We start from the raw sequence: 27,980 nt of genomic DNA, 5'->3' as shown, positions 1-27,980 counted from the left end.
CAGGACAACCCAAGGAGTCGAAAGGATGCCGAGCAGCAGGCAAATTAACCGGAACGTTTCCCAGAAACATCAAAACAGCCAGAAATGTCGCAATGCGTGATTTAAACTGAATGGGATGGAGGTCTTTCCAAGGATTTCAAAAGCTAAAAGGTTATTAAAAATTCCAAGAAGACCTAAACCCAAGATATTGATTAAGACTGTCTCCCAAAGAAACATAATATTTCGATTTAATATTTATTTGGTATGCTTTTCCGAAAGTTTATTCAGTTACTTATCGATATACTTACACTTTTGGATTGGATTTATATTATGTGTGTATAATCTGGTATATTAGAGCTACTTAAAGGTTAAACACAATTGCTTGGCTCATTGTTGCATAGTAAACACTAGAAATAACCACAAAACAAACCATGTAATCATAGTTCACAAAGCGCCAAAAATTGAGCAAATTACACGAAGCACTTCACACTCTGATTGCACCCAAGTACATATTTAAAAAAAGAAGGGGAAAGGGTATACATACGCTTAGAGTTAGGGGAACGGGAGGAGAGCAAACCATTTACATTAGATAAAACGGCGCCATAGCGGCCAAATAATACCTACTCTGGCCTAGTTAGAATGGTATGCCAGGTCACCTTGCCAGGGCAAATAAATAATGTATATAATGAATATAGAAAACTTACACGGATGAAAGACCCCCTAATATCTGAATCGCTACTTAAACTAGGTTGAAAGACTTTTCGGATAATTGTCAGTTGTCATAGATGCTTGCTCTGCCAGGCTGCTACTGATTCGTTGGAGGCCGATGGTTCTGCGGCTTGGTGCTTCCGCCTCCTGCTGATCCACCGTCCCGCTGCTCCATCTTGTTCTCACGCACCATCAGCAGTAGCTGCAGCATCATCAGTGCTTGGACCTTGTCCAGGGGGTCCATGAATCCGCGCTGCAGCCACTTTGGTATGGTGGTGCGAGCGTGGCTGAAGCCGAGCTTGTTCAGGATATAGTCGACGCCGTACGGCTCAATGGACTTGCCCGCCCACGAGAGCAGGCGCACCGTGGGCTCCAGGTGCCAGGTCTGGCACTCAAAGTGCCGCCAGTCGCGCACAAAGGATTCGAGATCAAAGCTGGGCGGGGCGTTCTCCGGCGGCTGTTTGCCATCGGTCGTGTCATGTGTCGAGCCTGTCGCTCCAGTCGCTGTGGATGTTGTCGATGAGGTTGAGGCGGCAGTAGCGGTTGCGGTTCCAGGTCCAGTGCCTGTTCCGCTTGTCGTTGCCGCTGTCGCTCCCGTTGTCGTAGTCGTCGTGGTATTCGTGGTCGTTCCTGTTGTTCCCGACACATTGGCAGCCGTGCTCGATAGACTCGAGTGACTGCCTCCCTGTAGGGGATCCAGGCTACTCTTGCTGGCGCTCATCTGCTGGCCATAGGCAGTTAGGTTCGTATTTGAATTAGAGGCTCCTGCCTTCTTTTCTTTGAGAATCTCTTCGGTCAGATAGGGCTTGAGGTTGGCCTTCTGCGAGAGATTGGGGGAAGCGGCTCTCGCCGACTGGGCTCCAATCTGGTTAACAACATAGTTAGGAAATAGTTCTACAATTATTAAGGATTCTTTACTTACCACCTTCTCCTTTTCCGTCACATACGAGGTGATGAGATCGTGGAGGAAGAAAAAGGCATCTGCATCGACGGTCACAAAGATGTGGTCATCGAACTCAGTGATGAAGCTGCACAGGACCTCTGGCTTGGTTTCTGTTAAGAGAAGTATTAGAAATATATCTTTTAAAGCACTACTCTTCATTACTCACCACTTGGCTCTGGTGTGGTTGGTCCCTGTTTGTGCTCAGTCTTGAAATGGAGCTGCAGGCTGGGCAGGGCAAAGATCACCTCCCGATTGTGGTTATGCTCCTGCGCCTTGGAGGCACTGCTGCTCCCAGAGGCACGTGTCCGCTCGATCGAATTGGAGGCAATCTCCCGCTCGCACTCCAATATGGGGAAGCGATCCACAGCTATAGGATGACAAACAAAGGGATTAAGAAACCAAGTAAGAGAATTACAAAACCATTCCAGACTCACCATCGATCTCGCTGTTGGCGAAGGCGTAGTGGAACCACTCGTTGAGGGTCTTGAACTGCGGCGGAAAGATGATGTTCCTAGAGATCCGGCTGACAATGGCCATCGAGTGATTCTGCTGCTGTTGCACCTCCGTGGTCTGTCCCAGGCAGGAGGTGAGTGTCTGGGTGACGAGCACCTCGTCGTCCACTTGCCGGGCTTCCGTCGCAAAGTTGATGGATGGAGACCTCAGACTGAAGAGAGCCCAGGACTTGGACTTGAAGTTGATGCCGTGGAAGCAGGCCAGGGAGATGTTCTGGCCTCTGAGCTCCACAGTGCCGCCGAGGACATTACCATGACGTGGCAGTCGAGTCACCAGCGATGGCACCACCAGGCCCACGGCATGGGCCAGAGGTTTCTGCCAGTGGCGGTGATGCCGGGCATCCGTGTTCTCGCCAATCAAGCCCTGGATTTGGACCGGAGCCGCCAGTTCTCCATTGGCCGCCGTTTTCTTCTTGAACTGCTGACGCCGCTTGATGCTGGCGGAACGATCCTGGAGACGCGGCTCCAGACTTGAGAAGACCCGCTTCGAGGACTTGAACTGCTGCGTGAAGAACTCCTCCAGCTTGAAGTACATCTTGAGGAGATCCGCCGTCGTCGACTTGCTGATCATGATCTGCAGCTGGTCCCACGTGAGGTCACCGTGGATGAAGATCAGAGCTCGCGCCTGATCCTTACCATGCGATGGAGCAGCCGCCGCCTGTGCGGCAGTGCGCCACTCGTCCTTCATGGCCGCGGAGAAGCTGCTTATCCGCGTCATCAGCACCGAAGTGCCCATGTAGTCCAATCGCAGCTCCATGGCCATGAAACTCAGGCCCATGGTGTGGTAGGGCTCCATGCCCGCCTCCTCCTTGATGTGGAAGCGCTTGTTGATCTTGTTAACCTCGAAGCTGCCTCCCACGATGCCGCCCTTGGCGTCCAGGGCGGATCCCCCGAGGTATATGCCGGCGTACATGTTCTTGTATCCGGTGCTTCCGATGGAGAGGCGTCCGTCCGACCGGAAGTCCTTGGTCAGCCACACCACGTTGCCGCACACGTTTCCGATGTTCATTTGCACGTTCAGCTTCGTGAAGTTGACGGCGAAGAGCACCAGGGTCTCCCAGGCAGTGATCTGGTTCTTCTCCGAGGGCGGGGTTCCCGAGGATTCGGCACTGGAGGATTTCCCCAGGTTCTTGAGCTTCCTCACAGCTCCGAAGTGGCCCAGTTGCTGCTGCTGCGTTGGCTGAGCGTCGAAATCCAGTCGCATTTTATCCTTGGCCCTGCTGGCGTCTTCACTGGGAGTCGGTGTCACCGGAGTGGAGGCGTCGCCCTGCTGCTGTTGTTGCTGCTGCTGCTGCTGGTGGACACTGAGGTCGCCCAGGAACAAGCGCCGCACGATCCTCCGACGGTACCAAGCCTTCGGGAAGGCCAGGATCTCAGTCAGGCGACGCATATCGTACTTGAAACTGGCACTGCCAATGTCCACGATGGTAGAGAAGCGGATGACTGCTCGCGACTGGTCCAGGGACCTCTTGGAGCTGGGCAGTGGTTCGATGTAGACCTTCCGGCAGCGGGTGATGTGGAACTTGACAAACTCCACGTTGATGCTCAGCGAGTCCTTGCGTTCGCTGTCGCTCAGCGGGGAGAACTGAGTCTCCTTGGAGGTCTTCTTGCCTCCATACGGATGGAAGATGAACACATTGAAGTCGGCCAGGCAGCCGGTGACACTAAGTCCGCCCGTAGGCAGGGGCTGCTCCGGGTGGCCCGAGTGACCCAGATTCGCCGTGTTCTCCTCGTCGCTGCTGCGCTTGGAACTGAACACGATATCCAAGCTGGGCAGCTGCAGCATGCACTCCACCCGGGACACAGGCAGGCAGCTGAACCGGAAGGTGGAGGGCTGCATGTGGAAGTAGACGATGACGTCCACGGGGAAGGAGGCGTAGGTTACATAGTTGGCAGGCAGAATGTCCAGGTTAACGCCGGCATTGTGGGACGGGGTAGGAGGTACGCTGCTGGGTTGGCGAGCAGGAATAGGTTCCAGTGTTTGCTCCAGGAACTCTAGGATGTGCGGCGAGATGATGGTCTCCTCGGGGATGCTCTGCAAAGTCATCCAGGCACTCAAAGTGGCCCGCTTACTGCCCAACCGCCGACCATGGGGCACTTGCTGCTCCCCAGTCATCTGCTCCGCTAGGGTTCTCGATTGGTAGTGCAGTTTGACATCCAATCCTGGGATATGGAAGATGGTCAGATCCGCCAGCAGGGCGTTGGCATTGTAGCGCAGCTTGCTCTTGTCCCGCTGCCTTCTAGAGGGAGTGGGACTGCCCCAATCGTTGCCGATGCTTCGCTCCCTCTTGTGGGACTTGACACTCGAGGCCGGCGCTGCTCCGCTCGATCCTCCGTAGCCCTGAGCACGCTCATCGCCCGTTTCCTTTGTGTGCAGCACACACTTGCCGGAGTTGACGAGCACCTTGATGTCCAGTTCAAAGTCTATGTTGGGTTCCGGTTGCTTCTGGTTGTGTCCGTGCTTGCGTCGCATCTCCACGGAGGTGCCATCTACGTCTATTTCGCTGGGCGTGACGTCGCCGCGCCAGTCGAGCTCGTTGTCGGCGGTTTCCGTGTCGGTATCCGCATTGGGTAGTGAGGTCTGGCGCATGGCCTCCGTGAACGTGACCCTGCCCAAGGCATTTAGTCCGCGCCCAACTCCTGCCACGCTTCCTCCTCCTCCGCCAGTTTGCTTAAGGGAGGCACTGCGCGAGTGGCAGGATGCTGGAGTGCTCTGCAGGCTAGAGATCTCATCGTTGGAGGCTATGGTGTCCAGCCGTCGCCCAGCGTAGCTGCCATTGTCCAGGGACTGGGGCATGTTCACAGAACCCACTGATCCCGGAGGCCCTGCTCCGATGTAAGAGTGCGAGCGACTGTAGTTCTTGAGGGATCTCCTCAGCGAAGGCCTCTTCCACTTCTGGATCATGTCCCTTCGGAAGTACTTGTAGCAGATGGCCTGGAGCTCTTGGAGGCGCCGCTCCTCGTGGGCCACGGTATTGTGTGAGGCCCCTAGCGTACGCAAATCATTGATGATCTTCAGCTGCTCGGCCATCTCCTTCTCCATCATAAAGGAACGTTTCTTGGAGTCGATGGTGGGATCAAAGACGAAGGCCGGCAGGTTATCGAAGTCCCCACGACGCCGCACGAACGTGTCCCGGCAGCTCTGGTCCCCTTCGTCGCTGTCGGGCGACTCCATTTGCGTCTCGTCCTCCTCGAAACCGGTTAGCATGGTCAGTGTGTGCCCCAGCGAGCTCAGCTGCTTGCCAATGTTCACGTCCAAGTGGATGTCCACGCCCTCCATCTGCCACTTGACGTTGAGTAGCCACTTGGCGTTCTCGCCCTTCTTGGCGGCCGTTGTCCGGGAACAGACCTCGAAGGTTCCCTCGGACACCACGCACACGTTCATGATGGGCTCACCGTTGTTGGGCTTCCAGTCGTCCAGATTGGTCTCAAAATCATCCGCGAAGCGTAGACACAGACCCTGGAACTTGCCCTTGGATACCAGAGCCCCGGAGTTGCAGGCCGAGATAATAGTGTTCTCCAAGGTGATCACCACGGCGCCCTTGGCATCAAAGTCCTGGTAGGAGCGAGAGCCAAAGGACTGAAAGCAGAATATGGAGCTTAATATTTAATTGGAAAGGTTGGACTCTACTTCACTTACCGTGGTATTAACCTGTTTGAGGGGCAGGCAGATGCCCATGTCCTCCACAGTCAGTTGCAGGAACAAGGTGGACAGATTGGAGCTGGCTATCTGACCAAAGGCCACGCGGTCGAAGACCTGCGGATTCTGGTTCTGCTGGGCGGAGGCAGAGCCGGAGCCGGAGTACTGACCATACTGGCTGTGCTGGACATGCTCGTGGCAGAGATTCGCCCGCTTCTCCGCCCAGTACTCGTAGGCATTCTTGTAGTTCAGCCACACCAGGATGGCCTTGTCCACGGCAATCGGTTGGACATACACCAGTGGCCGTTTGAGCGTGAGCAGGATTAGCTCCTTGTCCTCGTTGAGCAGTTCGTCCTGGAAGGCGTTCCTCAAACCAATCGTGGTGTGGAAGAAGGCGTACTGCTGGAACTCCGGCTCAGCCTCGTCGAAGATCACATTCCGGATGATCTGGCCGAGCGACAAGTTAAAGTCGATGTGCGCCTTGAAGAACAGCTTCCGGTTGCTCAAGTCTCCCAGGTTCTTGACGCGATTTGACAGCTGGAGCTCCAGGGTTCCGGTTTCGAAGCGAACCGCCGAGGAGCACGGTGTGGTGGCCGTCAGCTGGATGCGCTTCATCGAAATGTTGATGGAGAAGAGGATGCGCTTCAGGGAGGACTCCTGGACTCCGCTGGCACTGTCCCCGCTCTCCTCCGTCCACAGGGGCACTGGCTTCTCGCCGCCGTAGACCTTCTGGAGCACCTCGTTGATTTCGCGCATAAACACCTTCTGGACAAAGACCAGGTGGTTCAGCAGGTCGGTGGTGAGGCAGCGCTCGAACTCCCCAATCTCGGCACTGGCGTTCACATAGCCACCCTGGCGCAGGACAATGCCTTCAATGTTCTCCGTGTGGTCCTGGCGATGGTCGGGAATGTATTCGGCCAGGACGTGGACAGGCGGCAGGCCAATGCAGGCCTCCGAGGGTAGATTCATTTCGTTCTAAAATTTAAAAATAAATTAATTTTGGCGCCTAAATTTGAAATCATTAACAGAACGTAACAGAAGGGAAATTTAAGATTCTGTTAACAGTTAACAGAGCACTTAACAGTCAAAAGGGACCATTTTACAGTCGAGGCAGAAAAATACCAGCGCCGCCATACCACAGCGCCCTCTATCTGAAAACATTTAGTGTGACCCCAACACCCCAACCCAAATTCTTAAACAAAATAAAAATTGAAGAATAATTTTGACTGTCATTGTGAGTTATTTGGCCGATAATTTACGACAAGATAGTAGGAGATTACGGCTCCGATTAAACCACAAGATAATCTTATCGTCGCGGACGGAACTGCTTATCGTGGCACTTTGCTAAACTTGGACTCCTTTGCAGTTGTTTTCTTGCCGGCAAGATGAAGAGCACCACCCAGATTTTGGCCAAGCTCCGGGAGCTGATGCAGCGCGTCAAGGTGGGGGACACCACCAGCTGCGTGGCGGCGTACATAGTGCCCTCGGACGACGCCCACCAGTCCGAGTACCAGTGCGCCCACGACGAGAGGCGAGCCTTTGTCAGCGGATTCGACGGATCCGCGGGCACGGCCGTCATCACCACCGATTCCGCCCTGCTGTGGACCGACGGGCGGTACTACCAGCAGGCCGAGAAGCAGCTGGACGAGAACTGGGTGCTGATGAAGGACGGCCTGACCACCACCCCGTCGATCGGGGCTTGGCTGGCCAAGAACCTGCCCAAGGGCTCCGCGGTGGGAGTGGATCCCCGCCTGCTCTCGCTGCGGGCCTGGAAGCCCATCGAAACGGAGCTCACCTCTTCGGAGTGCCAGCTGGTGCCGATCGAGAACAACCTGATCGACGAGGTCTGGGGCGAGGATCAGCCCAAGCAGACCAGCAACAAAATCATCAACCTCAAGCTGGAGCATGCTGGCATCCCGGTGGCCAAGAAGTGGGAGGTGGTCAAGAAGCAGTTCCAGGAGAAGAACGTCGAGGCCCTGGTGGTGAGTGCTCTGGACGAGATTGCCTGGTTCCTGAACCTGCGCGGCTCGGACATCGACTTCAATCCCGTCTTCTTCTCCTATCTGATTGTGACCAACGACGAGCTGCTGCTCTTCGTGGACTCCGCCAAGCTGCCCTCGGACTTTGCCCAGCACCAGGCGGAGAATGGGGTCAAGATAAGCGTCTTCCCCTACGCCTCCATTGGATTGGAGATAAGCAAGATTGTGGCCGCCAAGGAGTCCAAGATCTGGATAGCCCCCACCAGCAGCTACTACCTGTCCGCGTTGATTCCCAAGTCGCGTCGCCTGCAGGAGGTCACCCCCATCTGTGTCCTGAAGTCCATTAAAAACGACGTGGAGATCGAGGGCTTCATCAACAGCCACATCCGCGACGGAGTGGCCCTGTGCCAGTACTTCGCCTGGCTGGAGAACCAAATCAAGCTGGGCAAGGAGGTGGACGAGATCTCCGGCTCCGACCAGCTGGAGGCCTTCCGCCGGTCCAAGGACAAGTACATGGGCCTGAGCTTCACGACAATCAGTGCCTCTGGCCCCAACGGCTCCATCATCCACTACCATCCCCGCGAGGACACGAAGCGCAAGATTACGGACCAGGAGGTCTACTTGTGCGACTCGGGGGCCCAGTACCTGGACGGCACCACGGATGTGACGAGGACCCTGCACTTCGGCGAGCCCACGGACTTCCAGAAGGAGGCCTACACCCGGGTCCTGAAGGGTCAGCTCAACTTTGGCGCCACCATCTTCCCGGCCAAGGTCAAGGGCCAGGTTCTGGACACGCTGGCGCGCAAAGCCCTCTGGGATGTGGGTCTGGACTACGGACACGGCACGGGCCACGGAGTCGGCCACTTTCTGAACGTCCACGAAGGCCCCATGGGCGTGGGCATCCGCCTCATGCCCGACGACCCCGGCCTACAGGCCAACATGTTCATCTCGAACGAGCCTGGCTTCTACCAGGACGGAGAGTTCGGCATCCGTGTGGAGGACATTGTGCAGATTGTGCCCGCCCAGGCGCCGCACAACTTTGCCAACCGGGGAGCCCTGACCTTCAAGACCATCACCATGTGCCCCAAGCAGACGAAGATGATCAAGAAGGAGCTGCTGAACGACGTGGAGATCAAGCAGCTGAACAACTACCACCAGCAGGTGTGGGACACGCTCTCCCCGATCCTGCGCCGCGAGGGGGACGACTTCACCCTGGCCTGGCTCAAGAAGGAGGTGCAGCCGATCTAGGCGAGGATTCGAGGAGGATTCTATCCTGATTTTTAATATGTAATCACCGTATCATGCATGTTTGCCACACAACTAATCCTTTTTTTAATCCTAAATCCTTAATCTTAAAAAACAAAGTAACTTTTTTATAAAAAATATAAATGTGCAACTTTTTTAAGCAATTCTGCTTCTCCTGCATTTAGAATTTAAATTTTAAATTCTGACAATAAGTATTTAAAGTTTTGATGAATAAATAAAAATATGAAACTAAAATGGATGGTCCCTAGAGGTAGATCTCCCCCAGACTCACCTGAATCTTGGTGTTGAAGCTGAGCGTGTGGGTCGGCAAGTCGATGACGAACTTGGCCCTCTGGCCGGTCACTCCCATCGAGCTGACATGGTTCATCCGGTACTGGGCCTGCAGCGAGGGCAGCAGCGCCGCATTGATGGACAGGCTCTGGAGCAGGACATTGAACTGCATGACCAGAGGCTGCAGCAGTCCGTTCTGGTGCTGGCTGGCCGTTCCTGTCTTCGACTGGGCCATGTGAGCTGCCCGGCGGGCCGCCTGTTGCGTTTGCTGGTGGAAGGCTCCGCCGCCGCCTCCTCCACCACCCCCGGAGACGGTCCGCTCTCGCATCTCGCTGGCCACGCCGACTCCACTGCTGGCTCCTCCCGAGTGCCGGGCGTGGAACGGCGACTCGGGCTCCTCGGCAGTGTGCGATCGCAGAGTGGAGCGTCCGGAGTTGCGTTTCACCCTCAGCTCCTGCAGCGTGGAGGACAGCTGCTTGGAGCTTCGGGTCATCATGCCGTGCAGAGCCACCGGGTGCTGCGGAATGTCTATGTTGACGGCGCCAATAGAGAGCAGGCCGCTGTTCTTGTCCTTGCCACGCTTCGAGAGGCTCGAGTAAAGGGTCTGGCTCTTGCCCACCGTCACCTTCACCACGGTTCTGGAAAGGAATGGATTTTAAATGGCTGACCCGTAATTGGGCTGTTTTTGGATACTCACTGTTGACTGGGAGCCACTCCCTCCAGCAGGACTATCATGGCCCGGCCCACTTGACCGGTGAGGGAGCACTCCAGGGACACCGGGCGAGCCTTCTTCCTCCACGTAGCCGTGCTGTTAAGCGTAGTGATCTCAGACTCCAGCTTCAGGCCGGAAAGAGTGGCCAGCAGCCGGGTCTTATGGATCTTGGCCACGCCGAACACAATCAGGCGCGTTCGCTCCTGCGATGGACCGTCCACGAGAAGCATTTCCCTATGCTGGGGCAACGGAGTGGGAGCACTGGCCAGGTCATCCTCGTCGTTGGCGAATCCGGCTTGCTTGCTCTTGTGCTCGTTGAGGGAGCTTCGCTGAACCACTGTCTTGGTTTCCGGCATGGTGCCGTACAGCTCCAGCAGATGGTAGATGGTCTTCCAGCAGTTTGGAGTCTCCAGCATGGGAGCCATCGAAGTCGGCATGCCCGCCTTGGTCAGGGTGTTCTGGTAGTCGCCGCTCACACTGGTGGCACAGGCGCCGTTCAGCGAGGCCTTCGACTCGGTGGCCATCTTGAGGATGTGCTGTTCGTGCAGCGACATCGTAGGGCTGTCCCTCAGGGGCGAGGAGCTGGACTCGTTCAGGTTGGTGTAGCCCAGCTTGCCCTTCACGGACTTTCCGGTGGAACGCAGCTTCTGAGCAAAGCTCTGCGGTCGGTTCTTGGCGTTCGGAGATGGTGTCAGCTGGATGATGGGCGCCAGGCCACCAGGACGTGGCCTGGCCGGCATTGTGGGCATGGTTTCGTTGAACTTGTCGTACCGCTCGTCCGAGTAGTTCTCCCCATGCCCAAAGCGTTCGGAGACCGAGTTGAAGGGCAGGATATCCGTGGGCTCCGAGGCTAGAGGAGAGGCCACTAGTTAGTTTCAGAATCATCGGTCGAAGGGATCTCTTACCCAAACTGCACTCATCCTTGGTCTGGCTCTTCTTGCTGAGCTCGGGCTGGTCGTGGAACTCATTCTGGGCATCCTTCACGTTCTGGTACATGTTGCAGATCTGATGAAGCAGCCTCAGCAACGGCATGTTAACCTTAAGGACACAAACACTTTAACTTCAAGGACACCCTCCTAGTAGTCTGATACCCACCTGTTGCGAGATGAATCGCACATTGAGGCTAAAGTTTATCACAGTGCTGGTGTGCTTCTTCATCTGGCGGCGCGACATGTAGATGACGTTCTGGCGGGCCTGGTCCACCATGCCATCGGACATTTTCAGGACCTCTAGCTCGACGCCCACGCGCTCGCACAGGAAGAGGGGTGTGTCCATCATGATGGAGGCCCGACCCCCGTTCGATTTCTTGCTCATCTTTGCCGGTTTCTGGGCCGAGTTCTTCTTGTCGCCCGCCTCGCTGACCACGATGTCCACACGAATGGAATCAAAGGTGCCGATCAGGGACATGTTGGTGCCCAGGTTCTCCAGCGAGGAGATGTCGGCATTGGAGAACTTGTTGATCATCTGCTGGGGCATCACGCCCAAGCACGTGAGCAGTGGCTCAAAGATCAAATGGGCATCCAGCAGCTTGATGGAATCCTGCATGATGCCGCTCCGCGTTTGTCCCGAGTGCCCGGCCATCTTTGGCGGAGCGGGGCGGGCGTGCTCCTTGGTGGCAAAGTGCTCCTTCTTCTTGTTGTCCTGCTGCTTGGCCATCCAGAAGTAAAAGTCCTCCTTATTGTTGCCGGCGTCCTGCCAGTATCTGTTGACAGAGTTGGTCGAACTGAGGGAGCCCTCCTGCAGAGCTCCATATTCTGGACAGGAAAGAAAGTTACACTGTATTATGGCCAAAGGTATATAGCCCAAGGATCTTACCAAATTCGGGAACTTGCTTCTCCACCAGCCCCGAAATAATGGGCAGCATCTGAATACTAGAACGAGACGAATTGCCATGTGAATAATTCGAGGCTTTGCTGTGCACTTTGCTGAGGCTGATGAGTGGTTGGTTGTGGTTGGAGAGAAGAACAGATCACAAGCACGGAATTAATGAGATGTACGGAGATGGGCTAAGCAAGCGGATAAGGATTAGTAGACTCTACACTTACCCCCGCCGTGGCAGATGGATGTTCGGAGACGTGGAGGTCGAGCGCTGGGAGGCAGTGCCCTGGATGCCCGCTTCGTGGTTTCCATACGACAGGCCACCGTACTGATTATTTTCTGTGGATACGCAGCCGGGAGAAACGGTTAATAAGGGAACCTCAAATGACAGGCAAGTACTCTTCAGGAGAAGCACTCTTCCGAGGTGATTGTACACTAAACGTGACTCATTGTGCAAAGTTGATGTAGGATTACATTTCATATAAAGGATTAGACAAGTAAAGATACTACACTTAAGAGAAAGTCCTTCGTTTAATGTACAAAACACGGAAGTTGGATAATTTTAGTTCCATAGAAATAGATATAGTCATAGCCGGAAAGGATAGAAGAGTTGTATTGTATTGTATTGTATTGTTCTGTATTATAATGCAAACGCAAAGCATCAACAGCATGGAGTGATGAACACTTAAAGCGGTGTGTTTATATATGTTGTGTTTCAATTTTGGAGTATAAATATAGAGAAACGGAAACGGAAAGTAGATAGGAGATAGGAGCTAGGAGGAGGAGGATACACACACTCAGACACAATCATAGAGAGAAACAACATTCAACACATGCATCAAAAGAGGGGAGGCAGAGTAGGAGGAGAAGTCTAGAACTATACATATAACTAGGTTAACAAGGAGATAACCAGGAGCGTTAATCAAAAAAATACCAATGTGAGTTCGATGATGCTGTGTTTGCCCAAGTAATAATGCATTCTCACTCTCTTCCGGATTCTCGCCGACGCCAGCAAAGGCGCCCATTTCAACATCACCTTCGCACTCGTCGTTCTCCGCCTCCTCCTCGTTCTGCGGGAACGAGAATGTCACATTGATGGGTCTGGCCAGCTTGTTCTTGTACTGATGCTCGAAGAGAATCGGGTTATACAGCGTGTTCTTCCACTGCCGGCTCAGCACAATGATTCCCTGTAGCGATATACATTGTATTATGAGATGTAGTAGTAGGATCCTAGCAGAATAGCTCACCTGTCGCAGGGTATTCAAGTGCGGCACATCGGCCTGCCTGAAGATCGGCTCGATCCGCTGGACTCCCTCGTCCAGGACCAGTTTCTGCATGATGTAGCACAGCTGGCAACTGGGATCCTCCTGCAGCGTCTTCGATAGCAGCGTGTAGTTGTTGGCATAGCGACTCTGGATAATAAAATACTTGTTATTCTGGTTCTCACTTTTCCTTTTCTGATCCTCCATTACCTTCTTAATTTTGGGATTCCTCTGGATTTTCTCGTTGTCCATGGCCTCCGCCATGAGGCAGGCAGCCACGGCCGTTTGTCGGGTGTGCAGGGCTTTCATCAGAGCCACGATTTTGATGGCCAGTCGATTGCTGGGATTCATCCAGGCTGTGATAGCTGGCGAGGCAGTGCTCAGGAGATTCCAATCCAAGCGCGTCAGATCGATCTTCCGGGTGATGGGAACACAGGGCGGGGCAGCAAAGTTGAACCACACGGATTTCAATTCAATCACGCAGGACGAAGTCTTATCCGTTTCCTTGACATTGGACAGCACCTTGTCGTAGCCATCCTTGGAGTTGTTTCCAGAAGATTTTTGGGCATTGGCAGCTCCTTGGTTGTTGGTGGTGCCAGCTCCCTTCTCCACATCCTCGTCCGGCGGCTTTGGTGTGGACTTTCTTTGGTCACCACTAGAGCTCTCTCCGGCGGCATTATCGGAGGCCTTGGGCGTCTTTGGCGTTGGCGGCTTCTTGGTTATCAGCCGCCAGGCAGCCTCCGCCTTTGAGGTGGCTCCTCCATCTCCGGAAGTCGAAGCTCCAGCACCGTCTCCTTGACCCACCAAATCGTTCAGATTGAAGCCGCCAGGGGCTGCTCCGCCATCGACTCCAGCAGCCGCTCCCGTCATCTCGGCCAGCTCCTCTTTGCTGTTCTCCGACTTTTCGAAGTGCGAACGCTTCACGATCTTCACTCCCACGCCCTCCAATCCGCACTCGAACATGATGTAGCCAATGCTGTCGATCCCAGTGCTCTCCGGCATCTTCAGGCACTCGAACAGCACCTTGCTTTTGTGCTCCGGAATGGCGGTGACTATGATCGGCGAGTCCTGGGCGCAGGACTGGCCCTCGGTCTTCAATCGCCGCAGCTGAGCATGTGCCCGGCCGATGTCCAGCGTGATAACCAGCTCCTCCAGCTGTTTCTCGGACGTCTCGATCAGGATGGGCTCTCCCTGGACATTGTCCGGCCGAGTCTGTGATGAGAGATGGGCCAAGAGGGCTCGCGTGCCCTTCATAATGCCTCCCTTCTTGTGGCTGCTGCCGGACTGCACCGTCTGCTGGATGTAGACGTTGTGCATGGAGGCGCGAGTGGTCTTGCCCAGGTGGAACTTGGTGGAGATGCCCTCCATGTAGAAGGTGAGCAGCGACACACAGCTGAGGTCCTGTTTGGGTAATAAGACATATTTTGAATATTTGTAGTTCCCTTAGGACTTTGGAAATCCTTACCTGCACATTATCCAAAGCGGCCACGGAGATGACCTCCTCCACAATTGAGGACTGCAGCATGGTGATGCTGACCTTGGGCAGCACTATCAGGCCCTGGGTCTTGGTGGAAATGCTCTCCTCGTAGACGTCGCTCAGGAAGGAGTCGCCGGGTCCCTGCAGGTGCCTCTCCGTCGTGGACCGCTTGGAATTGGAGTGCACCTGCGACCAGTAGCTCAGGCTCTGGTCCCGCTTCAGGATGTTGTCGTTGTTCACCTTGGCGATGCACGAGGTGTGGATGAAGTTCACCACCGACAAGAGGTGCATCGACTGGATCGTGGGTATGGCAGCCTCCACCATTCTGTGAGATGAGAAGGAATCAAAGTAAGCATCTTTGTTGAATACCAACATAGGGTGCTGTGGAATCATGATCAACTCCAACCTGACCAAAAATGGTATTTTGTGTAAAGATGTTCCTGCTTGGAATATGCTTGATCGGCAGCCTGTATCCTGCCCTAATCGGAGCGTATCCTTTGGTAAGTATGGATACTTTCTTCATTTAATAGAAATTCTTAAGAAATCTTCTTTAAGGATTCTCCAAGCTTAAGAGATTCCCAAAGCAGCTTGAAGGGTTCTCCAAGGAGCTTAAAGGGTTCCCTAGAGAGCCTTAAGGACTCCCAGAGCAGATTCAAAGAGACCCCGAAGAGTGTCAAGGATTCTCTGAGCAGCTTGAAGGATTCCCTGAGACACGCTAATGCCCCCGCTGCTCCTCTCACCGAGCTCTCCGAATACCCCGATCTCACCAATGGCCTCACCGACGCAGAGGTCCAAGCCACTCTTCAGGATCTAAGCCTGGAGGACCTCAACTCGCTGGAGAAGTTGCTGGACGAGCACTGCTCTCGGGACGAGGATGCAGACAGGGAAGGTGAGTGGTTCCTCTTCCCCAGATATCCTTTCATCAACTGAAGCCTTTCAAAGCAAGCAAGTCTAACGGACCAGGGTAGGAAGCCTAAGCTAAAGTTTGACTCCTTCAAGGACTTGGATCTGGCGCTGGACGACAGCTGTCTGGAGGACGATGACTGCGAGCCATCCTCCACAAAGCGCACCACCACCACCACCGTGTGCACCACCACCGCGTGCACCACCAGGCGTTGCACCAAAAAGCCCACCTGCAAGCCTCACCCGAAAACCACTCGAGTCTGCAAAACGACCACCGCGAAGCCGAAGGACCCGTCTTGTGATGACACTGATCTTCCAAAGCCTGCAAGGCCCAAGATCCATAAGACTCCAAGGGATGAGGAGTGCGAGGCCGATGACTTCATGTGCCTCGCCAGAAAGAAGGAAAGACTGAAAAAGTTGAGGAGCAAGTCGGAGGCCGCGGAGGAGGCAGTGGCACCCGTGGAAGCTCCTGCGGAGTACAAGCCCAGCAGAGAGCTGGCCGGGATTGAACAGTTAGACGAGGAGTATATTCCATCGTTGAACGAACCAGATGAGCTTCTAGACGAGCCCTTCGAGTTCCTCCAGGAACCCAAGCTGCAAGGCGAACCACAGTCCAACTTGGAGCTGGGGAATCCGGTCCAGTTGGAGGAGAAAAGTCAGCCCACTAGAGGGAGACGGGAACCAGATAACGAGGCTAGCTTGCGAATGGATCAACAGGCTAATCTGGACAACTTTAAGATGGGAAATCAGGCCAACCTAGAGCCGGAGCTGAGTAATGCCAGCTTGGACCAACAAGTCCAACCAATGGGGGGCTCAGAATCGGATGGGCAATCTCTTCTAGAATCCTTGGATTCTCCCAGCGATTCGCAGCGCAAAAAGAAGGCAGCGGAGTCCGAGAAGCCAGTGGAGGAGCAACTACCTCGAGTGGAGGAGCAACTACCTCGATTGGAAGAGAAGAAGCCATTGGTGGCCAAGGAGCCTCTGCCATTGCAGGCGGATCTGGGAAAGCAGGCACCCGCATTCGATGCGGAAAGGTAGGTGTTTGGGGGAATCAAATCCTAGCCCAGCTCACCCACCTCCATCCCCTTCAGCTTCATAGCCAACAATGCTCGGGATCCACCTCGTTACCTCATCCAAATGCAGGATGGTTTCATCCAGAGCGACAATGATCCTGGGGAGCGCCGATTGCAGGCGGATCGCAGTCAAAGCGAAGCCCTTGACCTGGACAAACTGGCCGTAAAGGAGCCCAGTCCTTTCCACGAGGACGAGTCCAACTTTGAGGCTGAGTACAAGAGGAACAAGCGGGAGAACAAGGAGGCAGACGATGCTCCGGAGGTGAGTGGATGAGCATGGAGGTACTCCCCTAAGAATACATCTTTCCACCCAACAAGACCAACAAAGAAACCTATCTGAAGGACCTCATGGACTCGTTTCCAAGGGATCAGGGCGGTCACATCAATGCCAACGTGGCTCTCAGGGCCTCCAACCTGGCGCACTTGCGCACCAAGCGAAGTTGAGTTCTATAGTTCGATGGATTCCATTTTCTGTATATTTTCTACGAATGTACCTCCAGAATGCGTTTAGATCGTGAATATATCAAATGTTAGTGTTTACCTTTGTAGTCCTTCTAGCAGGAGCGGGGTGAGGAAGACGTTCACCTGGCCCTTTAGCCTGGCCACCACGGAGGTGCAGGCTGCGCCGCCCTCCGCCTGCAGGCTCATGAACTCGCCGTCATCGAAGCCGTTGGTGGTCTTGTCCGATTCCTCCTCCTTGAGCAGGACACTGGGGTCCCACGGATGCGACTTGGGTCCGCCCATGAACGTGGCCGAACTGTTGCTCCCAGTGGCATTCTCGTAGCGCGGCACCACCTTGATCTCCCGCCAACAGGAGTAGAGATCGAAGTGGGGAAGCATCTTGCTGCCGATGTAGGTCAGGCCGCCGTCCTCGTTCTCGTGGAAGAGCGGCGTGGAGAAGACGTCCGGTCCCAGGGGGAAGGAGCAGCCGTTCCAGTTGAAGCACTTTACCTGCGAGAGGTGGTTCAGGTAGCTGGCCATCAGCAGGGGGGAATCGATGATCGGCCGGTTGACCTGCTGGTGGAGATTGACGAGCGCCACGTCCTCCTGCGAGGACATGGCCGAGATAAAGGAGTTGGAAGACAGCGATGGGGTGCCGGACGAAGATCCTCGGGAGTCCGCCTGTGAAAAAGAGATCAAATCGTGGGATCAGTACTCTGAGAGGAAGAGAACTACTAGGATGTTTGCTGCTACTTCTAGGAATAGCCACAGGCCAAAGGGCGCAAGCACGAAAATTGTGAGAAACTTTGAATGGAAAGATGTGCAGGAACAACTAAGGATATAGTTAGGAACTATTATAATTAAATAATGGATTATCCTGTGGACTTAAAACTAACATCCGATGGGAATAGAACCATGCACTTAACTTTCCACCAACCATGCATAGTGGTTTCCAGGGAGGAACTTCGTCATAAGATCAAGATCAAGGCAAGAAAACACTACTTGGAACATTGAGAGTGTCCAGAGTGGACTAGCATTTAAGTATCGGGTTTAGTTGCGCTACGTTTTAGCTAGTTAGTTAGTTAGTTAGAAGAGGTTTGGTTGGCTGTTGATTGGAACTAAGGACTACTCACATCATGAACAAAATGTCGATACTCGGGTCGTGATGAGATATTTGTTATTTTTCTTATTGGTGTGGCGAGACCGTGAATGCGTCTCGCGTCTTCGTTCTGGATGAGTTTTGGTTTTGGTTTTGGATCGATTTTGTTTGATTTTAGTTAGTTTTCATTAAGGATGAGTCGAGTTTTGAGGAAAGGAATAGAATTTAGGTGTGGTTTTAAAGTTTAAGAGTTTGGGCAGCGGTCTCCCATTCAGTCGGGGGGGAAACCGTTGCCCAAGGATTATAGTTATAAATATTTAGAGAATGGATAGACTTAGATACAAAGAAGCATGCACTTAATGATAGGTTCGAGGATTCTTCCCTCTATCGGACTATAGAGTGTCACCTCTGGGGCAACCTTAGTTTAGTAAGATAGTGTGGATTAAACTTGGCTTCAAAAGCAGCAAAGCTAAACGCGCTGGTGTCCTTAACTTAATGAGTAATTGGACCTATCAGGTGAGTACAGGTGTACAGGTGGTGGATACACAAAAAAGAGAACTCCTCTTGGTAGTTCTTTCAGCTTTACCAGTTCTGTGGTGCTCTGAGGCCGTTTCGGAAGCGTTTTGTTGCCATCCGGAGCGTGGATCTCCAGGTCGCTGCGATATGTGGGTAGGGTGTGGCTTCCATTGTCGTTCTGGGCACCAATGCTGAAATATAAGAGGATTGAGTATCACATATACCAGGTGTATATCATCTTTATACTCACCTCAAGTCGGAGGAGAAGCGTTTCTTGCCAGACAGCACAACGGAGCCGCTGTTGGCACTGTTCCGCTGCTTCATCGAGCCCCGCTGGGACATCACATTCGATATGTCCTCTTCGGCGGAGAAGAACATCTCTGAGGGATTCTCCGACGTCAGCGAAATGGTGCGCTGCACCTCTCTGGGCAGGTGGTCGCACAATCCCTGGGAGTGGAGGGCAATGTCTGCGATCTCGAACTCCAGGGGATGCGAGTGCGGAGCAGAGTGCGACATCTCGTCGGGAATCTGTTTCAAATTCAAAGAGTTATTAGAAATGGTGATCTTCAGGGCTGAGGTCCTTAGACCTACCTCCTGCTCATCGTCCAGGACATCTCCAGTGAGCCGCGAGTCCGAGATGCTGGTCTTTGGCGGCGAAACGCGCAGTCTGTTCGAGTCGGATCCGCGCCGGTTTCCTGTTCCGGTGTCCCCAGCTGCAGCCTCGTGCTGCATCTGCAGCTTCTTCGAGGGACTGTCCAGCAGGCGGGCGTACGGCACTTCCACGGAGGTCTGTCGTGAACAGGGATACCGCTTGCTCCTCCTCTCCAGAGTGTTGGGCGATCCAATGCTCTCCCGGGACTTGTTGCGGCTGCTTACCTCCGGCTTTTCCACTCCACCTGTGCCGCTGGCTCCAATCTTGAACCGGGTGCCATCTGGCAGAGAGCAGAGCTCCGATTTCTTGAGACTACCGTTCCGTAGATCGCCAGCCGGTCTGTAGAGGCGACCCTTTCCGTTAAAGTCCGCCGAGTCGTAGAGCGAAACGCAGTGGAGGCTGTAGGGCGGGGTGTGGAAGACCAGCTGTCCCTGGTGCAGGATGCTCTCGCCGAAGCCAAAGTCCTTGTTGTTGTTGATGATGCTATGGGAAGGAATGGATTAACGTCAAGCCTCTATATGGAGAATCCTGGATACTCACAAATATCGGGCTATGTTGTAGTTGTCGTGGACATCCTGGGCCGTGGGCTTGAAGAACTTCTGGCCGTTCCGATTGCTGCCAAAGAAGACACAGCCACCAATGCAGCCGCATCGGGATATCTCGCTGCCGGAGGACAGGGCACTGCCGTTGTGGGACCACAGGAACCACAAGCGTTTGAACTTGGCATCGTGCTCCCGCAGGAAGCTAAAGAGTCACGAAAGATCAGCTTAAAATATTAAAAAATATATCCCTTCCTCCACTTACTTGTGCTGGACCAGGTGTAGTTCGTGATCGGGAATGGGCAGGGCGGAGGCTCCCTCCAGGAGAATCGGTCCTAGGGACGTACAGCCCACTTCCACCCAGTTCTCGCAGAGCTCGGCAGTGTCCGGAGTGCGTTTGGCCTGCGCCTCCGAGAAACTATCCCTCAACTTCCGAGTGCCATCCTCCCGGGAGTCCCTTCGCGAGAAGGAGTTGGAGCTGCGCTTGCCCGGCTTGCCGTGCGTGGCATGATGAGATCCTCCGGCGTCTTGCGACTTTAGGGAGTCCTGGTCCTGGGCTCGCCTCACTTTTCCCGAGCGATTGCTGCCCGTGGTGTTGGTGTTGAAGGAAGAATTGGTGGTGTGCAACATGAACAACCGCAGGAGGATCGACGGCAGCAGGCCAGAGATGCCCGACTTCACCCTCTGGCCGTGCAGGTTGCAGTTGGCCAGTCGGATGGGCGAGATCCAGGCATGCAGGGCGGTGCCGCTCTCGATGAGGTACACGTCCACGGCGTCCACAGAGACGCGGGTCATCTTGTACTTGATGTCCTCCGAGGAGGGGCACTTGTACTTCTTCTCCTCCTTGGTCTGGGGGCACAGGTTGCTCGGCACTCCGTGGTGGCAGTTTCTGACCGTTTTCGGGGACTTCAGGCAGTTCTCCGGATCGATGGCCAGGAGTATGAGGGTCTCCAGCCCGGTGACCACGTTCACCAGCTGTGGCAGCGTCAGCTTTCCCGTCAGCTTGCCCAGCTGCACCTCCACCAGCCAGGAGTACTCGAGGGTGTCCTCGTCCAGGGCACAGCCCTCGTTGCTGAACATGGCATGGCCGCGCACCTGAACGGCCGAGAGGAGCAGATGGCCCTGGTTGATGTGCTGCTCCCGCTGCGAGCGCTGCAGGCAATCGGAGGCCAGCAGATACGACGGACTGACCAGCACCTGGAGGGTGGTCTCGTGGTACCGCTTGTTCATCTCGAACCCGAATCTCTCGATCAGCACCACCGGGCAGGGCGGGTCGTCGTCGTTGCAGTTCTTCATCACATGGGCCTGGATGTCGTGGACAATCACGGAGACCATCACCTCCAGCGGGCGATACAGGCGCGGGTCGAAGGGCTTGCGCTTCTCCTCCGGAGCCTGCGTCTCCGAAATGGACTTGTTGGCCAGCTCCTTCTCCTTGGCCAGCAGCTGGTCCTTGGGATTCAGCTGCGTGGCCCCCGGCTCCTTGGTATTCACATTCGACTGCTCCATGTCCGTGAAGTTCTGGTCCTCGCCGAAAATGTTCTCCTTCAGGTTGATGAAGTTGCGCAGGACGTTGCCGTAGGCCATGAGCACGGAGCTACCGATCTCCAGTTCCACGGTCACGTGATCCGCCGGCAGGGTGCCCGGATCGAAGTTGCTGTACTGCTCGGGAGGCTGCTGCCAGCTGCTCACCGGGGACTTCCTCACCTTCGGTATTCGCATGGGACTGAGGAGTATCTCCTCCTTCTCCGGCGTGGTGATATCCGCCTGGGGATCAGGGCCCAGCGGCGGAACTGGATGGTAAACGTACTGAATGGACAGCGCCAGGATGGGCACGGCCCAGCAGTCGATCCAGCCGGCGGAGCGCTGGCAGATCTTGCGCCACTTCTTTTCGTAGAGCTCCGGGCGCCGGATGAGCTTGCCCTCGCGGGTCAGCAGTCTTGCGTTCTCGTCAATGGCCAGGACAATGGGCCGCACCGTCGACACCTCCGGCACGTACAGGCTTAGGTCCAAGCCCTCGCCGTGGATCCAGAACTTCAGCGTCACGGTCTTGGGCAGGAAGTCGTCGAAGGGCAGGGCGAAGCTCATCTCGAAGACGTCGCCGCAGAAGGCCAGGTGGTTGTTCTCCTGGTTGGCGCTGCTGCAGTCGATCCAGTTGTACTCGTTGCAGAGCATCAGGATCTCGAACTCGTTCAGCCGGATGCTGAAGTTGCAGGTGTAGGGCACGAAGCTCAGGATGTCCGGGCGCGCCTTGTTCGCCCAGTCCTCGATGAGGTCCTGGAAGAAGCACTTGTGCTTGTAGACGATGAACGCACTCGTCTTGCAGCCGGACAGCGAGATGTTCCAGTCCTGGGGCGCATTCCACTTGGTCGGGTAGTGGATGCGCACCTTGTACTCCAGGGACTCGAACTCGGCCAGGCTGCGGTACTGCAGGGACGTGGTGGCCTCCACGTGGAAGAGCTGGCCCTGGATTTTGGAGGTGTAGCCATCCGGCTGGGTGACCCAGGGTATCGTCACCTCCACGTACGAAGCGGGCCCCACGGTTATGTGCATGGCATTGGTCTCCTTCTCCTTGGAGAACAGTATGTCGATGGTGGCCTCGTTCAGGACGCAGAGCGTCACATCGAAGGACTGATAGCTGCGCAATTCTCCGGGCTGGGGTGTGGGTGTCACCTCCGCCTCCTTCCAGTCCGATGGGTAGAAGTACTTGTACAGGTGGTCCCGCTGCCGATCCGCCCACGGTCCATAGCTGAAGTCCGTGCCCTTTAGGCACCTAGCATTGATGCCCCAAACCGGTGGCGATGGCTCCACCACGTCCCCGTTGGGCAGGACAATCTGAACGGGCTGTTCGGGCACCACTCCCGGCTCGTCCATGTAGAAGTAGAGGTCCATCTGGTTGGACATCATCACCACGAATCCCTCGCCCATGTAGCGGGGCGGCTCGTCGATCAGTCCCGTGTACTTGGGACTCGGGCAGAAGAGCACCTTGGCGTTCTCCACCTTGGCCTTGACGAAGTGCATGAAGTGGTCCAGCCGGCAGACCGCCGGCTTGGTGCTGTACGTGCAGCGGGCCTCCTCCACGGAAATGGACAGAGTGGTCGGCGTCAGCCGGTTGCCGAAGACGAAGCGTCCCGAGCAGATGTCGATCTTGATGACGGGGATCAGGTCCCGCCATGTGGTGGCCTGCATGGCCTCCGAGTTCTTGACGTTCTGGATGCGCTGGCTTTGGCGTGCGTTCTCCAGGTTCATGTGGTGCTCCTTGAGCTTGTTGCGCTCCTCGGTGCTGGCCACGTCCGTGGGTATCAGCAGCGAGGGCTCCAGGCCGAACGTCTTCTCCAGCGTGTCGTACAGATCGGATCTGTTGTAGATGTGCAGTTCGTAGCCATTCAGCTGAACCGACAGCCGAGTGTCCGAGTGCGAGAGATCTGCGGGATGGGAAGAGTATTAATTATAGACTCCCACTAGTGCCTGGGTAGCTCCTCACCTTCGGAGACATCCTTGGGGACGTAGGAGCGCCACCAACGAAATATAAAGTATCCGTCCTGCGCCCGCACAGTGTAGTCGTAGGTGATGTACACAAAGTCCCGGAACATGATCTTGCCAGCCAGGGGGTTGAGGGCCACCGAGCCGATCTTGAAGTAGGCCCCCTTGATGAACCACCGGTTGGCGATCTTGGTGATCAGCATGCCGATCACCCGCGAGTTGTAGAAGGTGATGTACGTCACCCAGGTGATGGTGGTGAGCAGGGATGCGAGCAGCCATATCTGGAATCAGGATGGATGGTCAGATAGGTTCTCTAAAGGATAAACCCCCACCCCCTAGTTGGAAGTCAATAAAGTCCTGCCCTTTGGGATTTAAAATACTGCCATATATTATCCAAAAATTACAAAAACAACAATTATACGAAGATCCTTTATGTCCTTAACTCCTCCTCCTCCGCCTGAGATTTAACTTGAGATTTACTTGGCAGGATCGAAAGGATTTAAAACATTACTACGAGAATTTTTCCAGACACACAACAGGGACAAGAAAAGGAGCAACTGCAGCAGCGTGGGGGTGGATGAGGTCCACGACTCTACGAGCACCACAACTCCAACACCTTCACTGGCATGTCCGTAAAGATGGTGCCGATGAAATGGTCGCCCTTCGCCTCCTCGATCACCGTGCACCCGTTGGCATTGAACAGGTCCAAGCCCTTGCTGAGGGCCTCCGCCTCGGGGCAGCTGGTCCGGGGGGCAGAGAGTGAGCCCCGAAATTCGGCGCGCCCAGTCTGCGGGTTGACGAAGTCGGCCCAGAAGCCGTAGCGCAACATTTCCCGGACATTGTAGCCGGCCAGGAACATGAAGGCGCGCAGGGCGAGAGCCCGGTCGAAGCCTCGGTACCGCAGTCCGAGCATGCTGAAGTTCATCGAGCTGCAGAAATGGGAGCTGGGGTGCCGGAACAGACGCCGCAGGTTGGGCGTCAGCAGCTTGGGGCAGGGCCCCACGCAGATGTCGGTGGGCCAAAGATTGCCACCGAATCCGGCCAACCTCTTCTCCAGGCGCTTCCCCTCCGGATAGAAGAGGTTGGCCATCGTCTGGTCCTCTGGCTGGACAAGTCCCTGATAGTCCGGACCGACGCAGTCCGGCAGGTAGAAGAGATCGGTCTGGCGGCTGCGCAGGATCGGTAGTGGCTTCATCGCGTTCTCGTCCTCCTCCGGCCCGATCTCCTCCTGGTCCCCGGGAAAGGCGGCCTCAGGGAGGCTGCTGCTGCCGCTGGAGCGGCGCAGATGGCGCCGCAGGAAGCTCTGGCCCATCACCAGGCTGTGGATCTGCATCCGCAGAGTATGCATGTCTATGTCCTTCTAATCTTCAGACTCTCCTATCGCGAATGGGTCCTAGAATCCTAGGAAAAGGCTTCTCTCCCCGCTTTCTTTTCTCGAAAAAAAAAACAAACTAAATTTTTAACTTAAAATATTAAATTTAAATATTAAATTGTGTGAATTTTGATCATTGGCTTTGCGACTAGACTGTTTTCGATAAAATCTAGGCAAGGAATGTGACTGACTGGCCGATTTGGAGCTCTGCCTGGGTGACACTAATCCTCTCACAGATTCTGCTTTCAAACTGCTGGACTGCTTTCGGATGGCTTTTCATAAGGCTACTATGTGTGATACTGACTGCCCCTCTTCCAGTAATACTTTGATTCTGTGACGATTTATTTTAGAAAATAAAAACATTGTGAAAAAATCACAAATGTTATAAACTATTTTTTTTAATGATACATATTTTGAATTTGAATTTTGATGACCTGAATGCTTGGAGAACAAGAAATGTTATAGAACTATACCTTATCTGAAATTGGAAAATCCAAATATAATAAGGGGGCAGCGAACTGAAGGCATTAAAGGGGTTATACGCAGTTAGGATTCTCAAAAAATCAAAAAAAAAATCATTATTTAAAAATTCTTTTCTATTTAATTTTATTAATATTTTCGATACATTAAGGGGGGTTTTTGAAAATAAATTCCTTCAATCATTACCTGTGGAATATATTCAAGAAGATTGTGAACATATTTCAGACCGATAAAGTTATCCCTTTTTTTCGAGAAATCGATATTTTTGTTAGGTTTTGGGAGGGGTTTCTACCTTGTTGGGCCTGCCTTCTATTTCTGAATTTTTCTCATGGAAAGTATGATAGGTATGAGAATGAAATTTAATCCAGTTGTAGAGCACATTTTATTGAAGCTACACAATTTTGTTTGGGGTGATTAAAACAAAGGGGGAGTTCCCAATAATGAAGTCATTTCGGTGGCAACTCATCATGGTGGACGTCGTAGAGTCCGAATATGACGAATATGTCCCTAATCTGTACACTTTTCAGCATCCGTGGTAGCAAAATAAAGAAAAAAACTCTTAAATTATGAGCTTTTGAAGACAAAACCATTTTTCTCTATTTTTCGATATTTATATTTTTTTTAAATACAAAATTTTCAAAATTTTAGCCAATTCTGTTACGACGGATGAACATTTTCACGCGTTTTTCTTAAAACAGTGTTTGTAAAGTCGGTGATCACGATTTAAAAAAAAGGGGATAACCTGATCAGTTTAAAATTTGTAGCCAATCTTCTTGGATATATTACCGAGGTAATGATTAACGGAATTTATACAAAAAAAATTTTTTTAATTATTATTTTTGACAATTTATTGAAAAATTTCAGCCAAAAATGAAATTTTTTTTCAAAGTTCCATTTTGTTTAAAATTAGAATTTGTTTAAATGTTTCGTTTATTGCCTGCATTTATTTATTCTTAAGAACAATCTTATTTTTAAGAACAAATCGAATTATTGAGATTGGATATTCCAAACCGCCAAAAAAGAGATCTTTTCTAAGACGTTTCTTATAACAGATACAGAATTAGAATAAGAATATATTTTTACAGTACCGACATGCTACTATCTTTCTAAAATTGGCTACTACTTAAATAAATAATAATTGTCTTGAACCATCTTAAGTTCCCTTCACAAGAAAGCTTAAAAATTTTTCATTTTTTGGGTCTTGCAACTGGCTATAACCCCTTAAATGCTCTGCATACTTCGAAGCCCAGATCTCGATGGAATTTTATCTGAACTTAAAAAAAATCCCAACCAAATAAGGGGTCAGCGAACTGCCGGCACCAAGATGCTTTTTTTATGGCAGGTCATGGTTGTTTTTAAGAAAACAAAGTCCGATAAACAAACACAATTTTGTGCGAAAATCTTGAGCCAAAAAAGAGACTACAATTTCCAGACTTATCAGCGAAATACAGATTGGGGAGAAAATGTTTCATTTTTAGTATCGCAACCCGATAGGGGGCCGGCAGTTGTTGGAAGGAAACCACTCCACCGATCCGCAGGTGTGCCTCCAAGTGAGTAATCAACACCCCAATGAACGACTTTTGTTTACAAACTTTGCAAAAATATTAAATGGAGCGAGGCAGCCTTGAAAAGTATCTCGGAATGTAAATATCTGGAAGTACGTTTATCTGTGAGTTCGCTCCCATAACTTCCCTTTCCTTTTTCAGATAAATAGAGCAGGAAATAGCCTTGAAACACTTATCAGATAGAGGAGGATTCTGGAGAGGAGGGAGATGGGTCTGTTTATTATTTTAAAGTTTATTACACAATTTTAAACTTAAAAAATACATTACTGCTAGCTCATCAACTTTATATCTTTGATCCCAAAAGGGCTTCGATTATAACGCAATCAGCATTAAAAGCTAGAAGTAGTAGTAGTAGCTTTGTGTTATCAATAAAAAGTGGGGCGGACTGGGCTGGGGGGAAGGCAGCGTGTGTCAATGACCAAATCCCGCTGATTGGAAGTCGCCACTTGCCTGCGCCCGCCACCTCTCCCTCTCTCTCTTTGTGGAGATAAGTGACTAAGCCGGTCGGTTGATTCACTGGCAACGGCATTCCACAACGTATTAATCAAATTATGTGCCCTCCCAGTCGCAGTGCCATAGCCAGTTCCTTACCATGCGCGCATCCAGATTCATGTCATTGAAGGCGACATTATGGGTGCTGTTCCAGGTGCCCACTTCTGGAAAGCCCAGCGGGAAGCTGTCGTCGCTGGTCTCCTCCACCACCTCCAGGGCCTCCATGATTTCGGGGCTGTGTATGTGTGTGTGTTAGGGGGTGGGGGGCAGGCGGATTAGGTGTGCCTGCCTTTGTTGTTTGAGGCTCCTGGCCTGGCCGCTTAAGCTGCGCACTTTCTTTTATCGATCGCACCCAATCTCATTGATCCGACACTGGCACATATACAGATTGGCATTTTCGGCTATATTATAATGGCAGCGCAGCACATTAGACTCTTAAATTAAATTTATTATTCCACACACACCACCGCAAGGTTCGATTTTTCCCACTTTGTTTCGGAGGTCGTCGCGGGTGTCTCAGGTTCGAGGTCCTTTTTTCGCACGCTTTCATCGAGGCAGCGCGCTCGCCCTTATCACAGCGAGAGTTTCAATCGGTTTAGGTCGCGTTTTAATCTACAATTAGTCACTAACTTTTGCTAATTAGCGCGAAAATAACGAAAATAATTTCGCCTCGGACGAAAACACCCATCGCTCTTCTTCTTTTCGTAACAGCTGATTGCTGTTTATCGATAGGGGGCGCATTTCTCGCATGCGAGAATCCTTTCGATAGCAATCCGGCTTCCATCTCTAATCAGCTGTTTTA

General features: G+C 53.0%; 6 protein-coding genes across 15 annotated transcripts in view; 3 read left to right on the top strand and 3 right to left on the bottom strand.

The window, feature by feature from the left end:
* The window catches only part of Cog8 (conserved oligomeric Golgi complex subunit 8), an 83,743-nt gene that overhangs the window by 13,954 nt on the left and 41,809 nt on the right, over positions 1-27,980 (top strand). The window lies entirely within an intron of this gene.
* tweek (transmembrane protein KIAA1109 homolog tweek) lies at positions 221-27,881 on the bottom strand. 9 transcript variants are annotated; one of them, XM_070277845.1, is made up of 25 exons: positions 27,643-27,881; positions 27,278-27,579; positions 23,271-23,550; positions 20,055-23,211; positions 19,791-19,994; positions 19,190-19,733; positions 18,849-19,126; positions 18,669-18,789; positions 18,117-18,212; positions 17,084-17,664; positions 14,555-14,891; positions 13,300-14,490; positions 13,075-13,239; positions 12,762-13,014; positions 12,055-12,166; positions 11,825-11,940; positions 11,105-11,763; positions 10,915-11,047; positions 9,995-10,859; positions 9,299-9,935; positions 5,783-6,757; positions 2,065-5,722; positions 1,797-1,997; positions 1,610-1,740; positions 221-1,552 (listed from the first exon to the last, which is right to left on the bottom strand). In XM_070277845.1, the coding sequence occupies exons 2-25, from the start codon at positions 27,401-27,403 to the stop codon at positions 785-787; spliced, it is 15,588 nt and encodes a 5,195-aa protein (XP_070133946.1). In that variant the 5' UTR covers positions 27,404-27,579; positions 27,643-27,881; the 3' UTR covers positions 221-784. The 9 variants fall into 9 exon arrangements, with proteins under 9 accessions (XP_070133946.1, XP_017107150.2, XP_070133948.1 ...); XM_017251661.3 differs by lacking the exon at positions 27,643-27,881 and having other exon boundaries at positions 27,278-27,609; XM_070277847.1 differs by lacking the exon at positions 27,643-27,881 and having other exon boundaries at positions 11,825-11,880; positions 27,278-27,609.
* Positions 6,950-9,261, top strand: ApepP (Aminopeptidase P). Its single transcript, XM_017251668.3, has 2 exons — positions 6,950-7,016; positions 7,149-9,261. The coding sequence occupies exon 2, from the start codon at positions 7,168-7,170 to the stop codon at positions 9,007-9,009; it is 1,842 nt and encodes a 613-aa protein (XP_017107157.2). The 5' UTR covers positions 6,950-7,016; positions 7,149-7,167; the 3' UTR covers positions 9,010-9,261.
* On the top strand, positions 14,931-17,082 carry LOC108132302 (uncharacterized). 2 transcript variants are annotated; one of them, XM_070277861.1, is made up of 5 exons: positions 14,931-15,066; positions 15,122-15,455; positions 15,513-16,503; positions 16,561-16,804; positions 16,861-17,082. In XM_070277861.1, exons 1-5 carry the CDS (start codon positions 14,983-14,985, stop codon positions 16,984-16,986), a joined length of 1,779 nt encoding a protein of 592 aa, XP_070133962.1. In that variant the 5' UTR covers positions 14,931-14,982; the 3' UTR covers positions 16,987-17,082. The 2 variants fall into 2 exon arrangements, with proteins under 2 accessions (XP_070133962.1, XP_070133963.1); XM_070277862.1 differs by lacking the exon at positions 14,931-15,066 and having other exon boundaries at positions 15,308-15,455; positions 15,509-16,503.
* mre11 (double strand break repair nuclease mre11) overlaps positions 19,762-27,980 on the bottom strand; it is a 247,072-nt gene continuing 238,853 nt past the window's right edge. Inside the window, exon 6 of the mRNA XM_070277860.1 lies at positions 19,762-19,771. The gene's annotated coding sequence lies outside the window, so the exon portion shown is untranslated. The remainder of the gene's footprint in view (positions 19,772-27,980) is intronic.
* On the bottom strand, positions 23,633-24,945 carry LOC108132303 (uncharacterized). The gene has a single exon (XM_017251673.3). It carries the CDS (start codon positions 24,615-24,617, stop codon positions 23,862-23,864), a length of 756 nt encoding a protein of 251 aa, XP_017107162.2. The 5' UTR covers positions 24,618-24,945; the 3' UTR covers positions 23,633-23,861.

Source organism: Drosophila bipectinata, chromosome 2L (assembly GCF_030179905.1).
Source record: "Drosophila bipectinata strain 14024-0381.07 chromosome 2L, DbipHiC1v2, whole genome shotgun sequence".
Classification (NCBI taxonomy): domain Eukaryota; kingdom Metazoa; phylum Arthropoda; class Insecta; order Diptera; family Drosophilidae; genus Drosophila; species Drosophila bipectinata.
The sequence above is the reverse complement of the archived record's forward strand: the minus strand, read 5'-3'. Positions and strand labels throughout refer to the sequence as shown.

Excerpts from the sequence above, each read along its gene's own strand:
- ApepP (XM_017251668.3), top strand. The coding sequence starts at position 7,168 with ATGAAGAGCACCACCCAGATTTTGGCCAAGCTCCGGGAGCTGATGCAG.
- LOC108132302 (XM_070277861.1), top strand. The coding sequence starts at position 14,983 with ATGGTATTTTGTGTAAAGATGTTCCTGCTTGGAATATGCTTGATCGGC. Across the intron at positions 16,504-16,560 it reads CCCGCATTCGATGCGGAAAG|CTTCATAGCCAACAATGCTC; the intron begins GTAGGTGTTTGG and ends CATCCCCTTCAG. Across the intron at positions 16,805-16,860 it reads AGGCAGACGATGCTCCGGAG|ACCAACAAAGAAACCTATCT; the intron begins GTGAGTGGATGA and ends CCACCCAACAAG.
- LOC108132303 (XM_017251673.3), bottom strand. The coding sequence starts at position 24,617 with ATGCATACTCTGCGGATGCAGATCCACAGCCTGGTGATGGGCCAGAGC.
- tweek (XM_070277845.1), bottom strand. The coding sequence starts at position 27,403 with ATGGAGGCCCTGGAGGTGGTGGAGGAGACCAGCGACGACAGCTTCCCG. Across the intron at positions 23,551-27,277 it reads TGAATCTGGATGCGCGCATG|ATATGGCTGCTCGCATCCCT; the intron begins GTAAGGAACTGG and ends TCCTGATTCCAG. Across the intron at positions 1,553-1,609 it reads TGACGGAAAAGGAGAAGGTG|ATTGGAGCCCAGTCGGCGAG; the intron begins GTAAGTAAAGAA and ends GTTGTTAACCAG.